The sequence below is a fragment of the Helianthus annuus genome, chromosome 17 (assembly GCF_002127325.2).
Source record: "Helianthus annuus cultivar XRQ/B chromosome 17, HanXRQr2.0-SUNRISE, whole genome shotgun sequence".
In the NCBI taxonomy this organism is placed as follows: domain Eukaryota; kingdom Viridiplantae; phylum Streptophyta; class Magnoliopsida; order Asterales; family Asteraceae; genus Helianthus; species Helianthus annuus.
The window spans coordinates 60,449,926-60,460,750 of NC_035449.2; the positions used below are offsets into that span (position 1 = coordinate 60,449,926).

General features: G+C 36.6%; 1 protein-coding gene across 1 annotated transcript; it reads right to left on the reverse strand.

The window, feature by feature from the left end:
- Positions 1 to 3,176: 3,176 nt before the first annotated feature.
- Positions 3,177 to 4,298, reverse strand: LOC110924329. The gene has a single exon (XM_022168349.1). It carries the CDS (start codon positions 4,296 to 4,298, stop codon positions 3,177 to 3,179), a length of 1,122 nt encoding a protein of 373 aa, XP_022024041.1.
- Positions 4,299 to 10,825: the final 6,527 nt, after the last annotated feature.

Below are 10,825 nucleotides of genomic sequence, written 5' to 3' on the forward strand. Positions count from 1 at the left end.
GCATCTGCAAAACCAACCAAACTTGTTTTCGATTGGTTAGTAAAATACAACCCCATATCTTTTGTACCTTGAAGGTATCGAAATATTTGTTTTACCCCATTCCAATGCCTCTTCGTAGGGCATGAACTATATCTTGCCAATAAATTTACAGAAAATGATATATCTGGTCGTGTATGACTAGCAAGAAACATTAGTGCACCAATTGCACTTAAATATGGTACTTCTGGACCAAGAATTTCCTTTCCATCATTCGGAGGTCGGAATGGGTCTTTCTCAACATCAAGAGATCTTACAACCATTGGGGTACTCAATGGATGTGATTTTTCCATATAAAACCTTCTAAGTAACTTTTCTATGTAGTTTTGTTGATGTACAAGGATTCCACCCTTGAGGTGTTCGATTTGTAAACCAAGACAAAATTTGGTCTTTCCAAGGTCTTTCATTTCAAATTCTCTTTTCAAGCATTCAACCGCCTTTTGGAGCTCACTTGGCGTTCCAATTATATTCAAGTCATCAACGTATACAGCAATTATAACATATTCAGATTCTAACCTTTTTATGAAGATACACGGGCATATTGAATCATTTTTGTAACCTTCTTTCAACAAATACTCACTAAGGCGATTATACCACATACGCCCAGATTGTTTTAGCCCATATAATGATTTGTTTAATTTAATTGAAAGATGTTCTCGAGAACTAGATGTACATGAGTTTGGTAATTTGAATCCTTCAGGGAGTTTCATGTAAATATCAGTATCAAGTGAGCCATAAAGGTAGGCTGTCACAACATCCATCAGGCGCAGATCAATCCCTTCTTGTATTACCAGACTAACAAGATAACGAAAAGTTGTCGCATCCATCACTGGAGAATATGTCTCCTCATAATCAATCCCAGGTCTTTGCGAAAATCCTTGTGCTACTAATCTTGCCTTGTATCGTACGATTTCATTTTTCTCATTGCATTTTCGCACAAAGACCCACTTATATCCGACAGGCTTTACACCTTTAGGTATAGGGACTACTTGTCCAAAAACTTCTCGTTTATTGAGGGAATCTAATTCTGCCTTAATTGCGTCTTTCCAATTTGGCCAATCATTTCTTTGTTTACATTCCCCAACAGATTTTGGTTCTTGATCCTCATTATTTTCCATTACTTCTAGCACTATGTTATATGAAAAACTATCATCGACGTCGATTTCATTTCGGTTCAATACCTTTCTAGACATGATATAATTTATTGAGATCTCTTCGTTTTCAGGTACCTGAGGTTCTTCTGGAACCATCATGTCTAGTGTCTCTTCAGGAGACTCTTTTCTTGGTATTATCATTACCTCGACTGGACCATCTCCATTATTTGCTCATTTTTTCTTTCGAGGATTTTTATCTTTAGAACCGATTGGTCTACCACGTTTGAGACGTGCATTAGACTCATTTCCAACATGTGTTTGTCCTTCTGGGACACTTATTTTTACTGGAGCATTAGCAGCTGGTATGTGTGACTTAGTCACTCTCTTTAGGTCAGTGAATGCGTCTGGTACTTGATTTGCTAATGTTTGTAAATGAATTATTCTTTGAACTTCTTGTTCACACTCTTTAGTTCGAGGATCAAGATGAGATAGTGATAATTCATTCCAAATTATATTATTATCTTTCAGCTGCTTTTCATCTCCCCCTAATGTTGGGAATGTTGTTTCAACAAAATGACAATCACCAAATCGAGCTGTAAATAAATCACCTGTTGATGGCTCTAAATACTTAATGATCGATGGTGATTCATACCCAACATATATTCCTAACCTCCTTTGAGGTCCCATCTTTGTTCGTTGTGGTGGAGCGATAGGAACATATACGGCACAACCAAAAATCCTTAGATGGGAAATATCTGGTTCCTGACCAAAAACCAATTTTAATGGGGAGGAAGTGTGATAACTCGTTGGCCTGATGCGAATTAGTGTTGCTGCATGTAAAATTGCATGCCCCCAAGCAGATGCTGGTAGTTTTGATTTCATAATCATTGGTCTTGCAACCATTTGAACTCGCTTGATAAGTGATTCAGCAAGTCCATTTTGCGTATGTACATGAGGTACTGGATGCTCTACACTTATGCCAATAGACATGCAGTAATCATTGAAGGTTTGGGATGTAAATTCCCCAGCATTGTCCAACCGAATTTTCTTTATGGGATAATCAGGAAAATGTGCTCTTAACCTTATTAATTGAGCAAGTAGTCGTGCAAATGCCATATTACGACTTGATAGTAAACTCACATGTGCCATCTAGTTGATGCATCAATTAACACCATAAAGTATCTAAATGGTCCACTGGGGGGGTGTATAGGTCCACATATATCCCCAAGTATTCTTTCTAAAAAACTCAAGGATTCTGTCCCTACCTTAACTGGTGATGGGCGAGTGATTAACTTTCCTTGTGAGCATGCAACACATGTAATATCCTTAGATTGAAGAATCTTCTGGTTCTTCAAAGAATGACCACATGAATTTTCTATAATTTTTCGCATCATTATTGATCCGGGATGGCCTAACCGGTCATGCCAAATGATAAAATTTTCTCGATCCATAAACTTTTGGTTTATGATTGCATTTGATTCAACTGCACTAATTTTGGTACAATACAAACCAGAGGCAAATGCGTGTAACTTCTCTAATATGTGTTTTTTTCCCGAAATAATATTTGTGATTTGAAGGTACTCATCATGTCCTTCACATGTAGTCTCAAGATGATATCCATTTAGACGTATATCTTTAAAGCTTATCAGATTTCTTTGAGACAGTGGGGAAAATAAGGCATTGCTAATTTTGAGCAAAGTTCCACTTTGTAGAACTACATATGCTTCTCCAAAGCCTTCAATTAACTTTGTTTTACCAGATATAGTACCAACGCTTGCCTTTTTCATTGTTAAACTAGAGAAATAATCCCTTTTCGTTAGGATTGTATGTGTAGTAGCACTGTCTATTAGACATACATCTTCACCATTAATATGAAGTTTAGTTGAATACTCCATATGCTTCAAAACAAAATAAAGCTTCATAAATAAAAGTATAATATGGTTCAAACATAACAATTTCATAAAGTCCCCCAAAAACATAACAAAATCCCAAACAAAATGTCTTAATAAAACATCAAGGAAATAACATAATTTTAAATATAATCATTCATGCATAGGGAAAATTGCAAGCATCCAACTGGTTTGTATCAGCCACGATATCACCAGAATCCAAATTAGCTTGCTCGATAAGGAAATCATCATAATCCAGATTAGTTGCATTAGTATGGTCCTTTTCACCACTTGGGACATCAACATTTCCATCTTCATATGTGAAATTTGTCTCTATTCCTTTTTGTTTGTCTTTTATAGATTGTTGGTAAAGCTCTACTAAGTGTCTGGTTGTACGACATGTACCAGCCCAGTGGTTGTTACCACCACCTCGATAGCATGCATTAGATGAGGTTCCATTTTTCTTTTTACCTCTTTCATCATTGGATTTCTTTTCATTATCATGCAACTTCTGGTGGGTTCTTCTATTTTTGAATTGAACACCATGATAATTCCCCCGACCATATGCACGTCCACGACCACGTCCATGACCACGACCACGACTACGACCATGACCACGCCCACGTTGATAGCCACGACCACGTCCATGACTTCTACTTTGGTCATTATATGTTGCCACATTCACTTCTGGGAATGGGGTTGTACCAACTGGACGAGTTTCATGGTTTTTCATTAGTAGCTCATTATTTTGCTCAGCCACAAGCAAACATGATATTAAGTCACTGTATTTGGTGAAGCCCCTTTCACGATAGTGTTGTTGCAAGACAATGTTTGAGGCGTGAAAGGTGGAGAATGTTTTTTCCAACATCTCCTTATCAGTAATATTTTCACCACATAGAATCAATTGTGACGTGATTCTAAACATTGCTGAGTTATACTCACTTATAGACTTAAAGTCTTGCAACCTTAAATTAATCCATTCATAACGAGCTCTTGGTAATATTACTGTTTTCTGATGGTCATACCTTTCTTTTAAATTGGTCCATAGGACGAGTGGATCTTTGATAGTGAGATATTCATTTTCCAATGACTCATGAATATGGTGGCGTAAGAAAATCATTGCCTTTGCTTTATCTTGGGGACTCGTTTTATTTCCTTCTTTAATTGTATCCCCAAGGTTATTGGCATTTAGATGGATTTCAGCATCCAAAGCCCATGACAAATAATTTTTTCCAGTGATGTCTAAAGCCATAAACTCAAGCTTTGCAAGATTCGACATGATTAACTATATTAAAGAAATACATGTGGATTAATGTATGTTATTCAAATTATAATCCAATTAAATAATATTTGGGATAACAATTATTGACTACAAAGAAAAACAAGGTTAACAAAATAGTTATGTGTTAAGGCATTTAGCGATTACACATTAAATTCTAAATTTTGTTTACAAAGATTAATACACAATATATCCACCCATATATCAAGGGTAGTTAATAATGTGTTAGTTAATCATGCACACACCCGAAATGTATATACACGAAATAAACATAAACTAAATATGATTGTATTTAACATTATATTATAATGTGAAATCTTTTTTAATAAATACTTAAAACATATGAAGGAATATAAATGTTATAGAATATGGGTAGTAAATCGATTTAAATCAATTAAATATTTTAAATGAAACAAAGCTACAATAATTTAATAAGAGTACTGATGTGCATAATGAATTTTTTTTTAATCTAACGAAAGACCTCATGCAATTTTATTATTCAAATGATATTAGTAATCAAATTAATATTTTAGTGAAGGGACACATTGCTTCACATACTTGCAACCCGTAATTTTGTCATACTATATTACTATTCAAATGATAGTAATAATCAAATCGAATAACTTTAATATATTGAAATGAAAGAATACGTTGCTTCATAAATGACAAACAGTTACACCGATTGATTTTGTCATGGTTTATTATTATTCAAATAATAGTAATAATCATTAAATAAGTTTAATATTGAAACGGTAAATATGTGACAACCGGTACTTAACGACTTCTAATTACGCGATTAACAAACCTTTAAGCCGATAATAAACAGCGTTTAAGACACGAATTAACTTAATTAGGCTTTTGGAAAGCCTAGGAACGTCTACTTGATTGGTGTTACGCGATTTGGCGATTCTTCGGGAATTTAGTGCGCGTTTGAACTTTAAACGGACGTTTGTGATGTACGAAATGGAAAGTTCTAAGTTTGAATATTCTATCTGTTTATTTATATGATTATATTAAGCGATATTAAATGGTTGAAGATCGATTCCAATATAGCGTCACATTATAACGCTTCCGAATTTCAAACTTGTACGGTCCTATATATAACCATAATTATTTATATACACAACAAGCAATCATACGCTCGTAAATTATGTATATTTTGATTTGAATTAATCAAAATACTAGAAAGCGTTTCATAAACTATCTTATGCATAAAATATATTGTGTTTTTATGCATCTAAATAAGACTCGTTTAATCAGTATAAATCATTACACATCTACGTTTGATATGTATAGCATACTAGCCGGGAACTCGCGCACGTGTAAGATTTTGTGTGTATATGCATATATGCACACACCCGACTCCTTGGCTGGCTGATTAACTTCCCATGCCATTTTTTAATTCTTTATTAATATCTTTATTTATATCCTCTTTAAAAACATGATACATGAGGATTTTTTTTTAGAACCATGCTTCCCCCAACTTGAGTGTTCCACCATATAAGTCAAATAAACAGTCCCACTTGCTTGAGGATCTGTCCAAATCGACTCCCCCATCCCTATAATTATTAAAAGAGTTTTCTTGCAAGTAACACACATTACCTGCCTTCTCTTTATCTTCTGACTATAAACTCATACACACAGACAAATACAAATTGAGCTCTTTAAAAACTTCATTAAGATTCACAACACCCACAGACCCATCATCTTCCTCTCGTTCTCTCCCTAAATGAATCCGGTCACCGGATTCTGGTTTCAGGCGCCAATTAACGGCGAGATCTTCCTCATTGATGACATCAACCACCTAAAACACCCCCTCGTTCTCTCACATACCCGACTGCTGACAAACACCGCCACATACTCAACAACAAGACTGTTTCCGGTGGGTTCCCGACGGCGGTGAAGACGTGAGAAAGAGAGAGAGATCTGGTGGAGATGGGGAGCGACAGTGGCAGACGACAGAGCCATCCGACGCGGTCCGGTTGCAGCAGACGCCGGTGACGGCGGCGAAGGTGGTGGACCCTTCTTTCCGACGTGATGTTACGGTAACCCCCCCCCCCCCCCGGGTTCCTTTTATCTCCTGATGATTGAAGGTGATGTTTTTTTTTTTTGTTGCGACTGATGTTGTTTAGCCGAGATCGGAGTTAAGTTCGAGAATCAGGTTTTAATTTTGGGTCACAGTTCATGTTAGCGGGTCGGGTTTCAGTTTCAACTTAATCTCAGATGTTAGTTCGAGTTTCGGTTCACTTTCGAATCGGGCTCGGCCAGATTTCATTTTCGGGTGATTTGGGTTCGCGGCACAGTCGGTTTTAGTCAAACCTAGTCAACATCAGATTCGACTAGGTCAACACCGGGTCAACTCAGTCAATGCTGGTCAACCCAAGTCAACTCAGTAAACGAAGTCAGTCGGTCAAAGTCAGCAGTCAACTCATGAGACCCGGTAACTTTTAACGGCGCGAAAATTTCTAGTTATATTTTTATAGATTCGTTAGATTTTTTAGTCTACGCGAACCGAGCTTGAACCGCCGTACTCTAGTTTATTTATTTTAGCGTTCGTTATATTTTGCGAAAGATATATATAATTGTGGTTGGTTTATTGTTGAGTTTTGATAAAATATGATGACTTTTTATAGTCGGGTTATTCCAAAAACAGAGGAAACTCTGCCCGAATTTCGTTAAAAATCCGAAATACCAAACATGTTTATATTGTATAAGCCGCGCCTATCGAAGTATTTTCGCTAAATAAATATAAAGTATATCTATAATTTTGGCGACGTTCTATGAATTACAAAACAAAGTTATAACGTCTCGACAAAACATCAGCTACTATTTTACGAAATTCGCTTACTTTTATAAAATAAATACAATTATTTGTATTTGTTTTAAACGTCTTTACTCGAAGTATGACACTTTGTCGTAAGATTCATAACAACCGATATCATTAACCGACTCGATTCGATAACAACGAGCTATATATATCATTATCTACGCTTTTTATTCGCGATGACTAACACGATTTCATAAGTATATTTGAATATATACATATAAATAGATATATTATAAATCCTTCGGAAGCTAAGTCATTTCGAGACTAAGTTTTATCCCGATTATAAACGGGATCAAATAACCATAGATTGGTTACTCTAAGTCAAGATAACACTACCTTAGGGTCGTTTAGTCAACGACTCGGTAGAGCTCGGACACGTAGTTTAGCTACGTTAAACTAGAAACTGATAAGTTATTCCCTGTTAGGAATACTATAGATGCATGCTAGCTACTTCACATTCTTGGAATGACATCACGGAATCACGTTAAGCTAGCTTTGCACAGGAATGTCAAGGTGAGTTCATAACCCCCACTTTTTACTGTTTTACATTTTTATAAATGTTTTCGGGGGTGGAAAGACATGCAAGTTTTTGCAAAATAAAACTCTATTTCGATGAACGAAAACACATCTTTATAAACCATGTTGCAAATGAATTTCAACGAACTCGAAATGTTTACGAAAGGTTTATACTAAACATACCGGTTTCACAAAACAAACGCGTATTATCACAAACGTGCATGATTTTCATGACTAGTGACAGGAATGTCCTAGTTACTACAACGGGACTGGGTTGTTCTGCGTACGAACAACGAGACAACCCAATGGGTTATGTCCCCCTTTTTCTTTTGAAATACATATTAACTAGGGTATGGTTAAGCTATGGAATGAACTCTTGGATCACGTGCGAATAGGCGCTAACTTAGGCACCATTAATCCTTTTAAGGACCACGGAACAGGGGGTAGATCTATCGGGTACGGGCGAGCCCCACTCACGGTCCTTGTACGGCCACTTAGAGTGCTTTTGTGTCCCTGTCGAAGTGAATCGACACTTAAATCGTCTACCGGGTTGAGTGCTTCCTATGTCGGCACACATATTAATGTCTTAGCTACACATTAATGATCAACATGTTCATAGACGCATTACATACCTACTTATAAACTGAACTTTCAAATGTTTTTAAGATTCATTTGATGTAAACTCACAAATACATGGATTTACAAACTTTGGTAACGTTTTTCAAATTATACCTAAGTAAGAGGACGCGCTGATCCTACTTACAAAGGTTCGTTTGGGCTCGGCCCAATCTCTCTCGTGCAATGCACAAAGACTATTGTGGGCTAGACTCACAGTTTTTCATATATCATGCCAAGAAAATAATTTTACTATATTTTCTCAACAACTTCAAAACCGGTTATCAAAAAGATTTGTTTAAAATCTTTTTCAAAACAAACTATGAACTCGCTCAACTTTATGTTGACTTTTTCGCATGTTCTTTCTCAGGTTACATTTTCAAAACTATGGAACGGTTGGAATAGGAGAACCCATGGGATTCCGAGCACTTAGCGGCGTTCATTGTTTAGAAGTCTTAGCTTTTTGCTTCCGCTGTGCAATGAAGATACCGGTCCAGTCACGCCAAGCTCTGATATTTCGAGGTGTGACAAAATATACAAATGCAACAAATGTATTATATATAATATGACAAACTAGAATAAAACTTAATTAAGATTGAGCATACTTTGATAAACAATAATAAATATAATCTCTATTTAACCCAAAATTATATCAGCTACAAGCTACAATATGGGTTATTTGAGGAGACTAAAGAGAATGATAAACAAGTCTCTAACACAACCCAAAATAGTATGAATTACAATATGGATCATGTATGAGAAAATAATAAATAATGATAAAATGGTTAGAAAGTATATTATACCTTACGATGGTGTGATCCAAAACAATGGCGCTTGTGATAATACGATCCAACTCTAAAAACAAGTCGTGTTGATAACGTGTTTTAAACAACTAGCCTATTAGAGATGAGAAAGAGAGATTGGGGAGATGAATGTATATTATTGATATGAAAAATGGATTACACATGCCTCTATTTATAGGCTTACAAGAATAGGGGGTTAAGTATATGGAGTGTGACAACTCGAAATCTAGAACCTTCGATGTATCTTGATGCAACGTGTTTGAACATATATGACTAATTGAATCGTTAAATTACATGATTTATGTGTGTACATTCTATGTGACTATGTGCTATGTGTATACGTATGCGTGTATGTATGCGACTCGAGAACAGCAAGGACCCGACTCGAGACCATGTGGTCTCGAGTGAACAGTAATCGGTTGGGCCATTTGGGCCGTAAAACTGTTGGAACCTGAAGGTTTATTCATGCAGGTGAATATAGTACAGGGGTTACAAGGGTTGTTTTTGTTATTTCTTTATAGATATTTTGGGCCGGTTTGGATGTTATAGGGCCGACTCGCAACCCATTAGTTATAGGGCTTATGTTTCGGTCCTAGTGTCTAGTATATATACACACCTCAACCTTAGGGTTGAGGTGGTTGGTTGGGTAACCGGTTGCGAGTCCCTGTTCTTGTATCAGTCTTCGGTCATCGTTGAATGCAAGAACTATTTGGTTTGTGATTTCTATTGCTTTCAATTATCATTGATTGTTATTGTTATTATTTAATCTTGAATCGTCTTGTGACTGAATTCCGCGTTTTCACAAGATATTATTGATATCATAGATTGATCCTGTACGGGTTTTACAATTGGTATCAGAGCCAAGAAACCACTCTTGGTTCGGTTTTGATATCAATCGGATTCAAGGTTAAACTAATATTACTAACCGGTTTGTGGTGATTGTTTTGCAGTGAAAGGATTCAATTATACTAATCTGTTCTTGGTGGTTTTGTTAAAAAGTTACTGATTTGGATCGTATAATTTTCAAAAATCTGTTTGCTGATTTTTTGGAGCTGATTGAAGAAAATTCAAAGATTTCAAATCTTTGAATTTTGGAAGTGCTGAAAATCCGGGATTCCGAGTCAACAGTTCTTATCACTTATCTGTTTTGCAGGTCTCGACTCGCAACCACAGAGGTCTCGGCTTGTCCTGTTTTCATCTCGACTCGCAACAACAGAGGTCTCGGCTTGTCCTGTTTTGGTCTCGACTCGCAACGGTTGAAGGTCTCGAGTGAAGTCTCGAGTTGTGCTGTTTTTGTCTCGACTCGCAATCGGCTTGTCTCGACAAGTAGTGGGTGACTCGCAACCGCGTTCTCGACTCGCAACGTCAAACATAAACTCGTGTTTTGGACTGTTGAACTGTTGATCTTTTGGACTGTTAAACTGTTGGACTGTTGGACTATTGGACCTTAATTAATTTAATTAATTAACCATAAGCAAACATGTCAACTGCTAATGACCTAGCTGTCACAAACGCTCAGCAAGAGTTGGACTCAAAAATTGGAACCAGCTCTCGTATTCCAAGGCTTTTAGATGCTAATGACTTTCCTGAATGGAAGTGGCGTTTTGAGCAACATATCAAGTTTAAGGAGCCCAAGCTTTGGAGGGTCATTGAAAGAGGCCCTAGAGAAATCATGTATGAGAGGGAGACGAACCCTGGAGTCAAAGTCAAGAAACCTCGTGCTGAATATACTGACGAAGATTACGCTATTGTCGAAGAAGATAATC

Coding starts and splice junctions, on each gene's coding strand:
- LOC110924329 (XM_022168349.1), bottom strand. CDS start 4,298: ATGTCGAATCTTGCAAAGCTTGAGTTTATGGCTTTAGACATCACTGGA.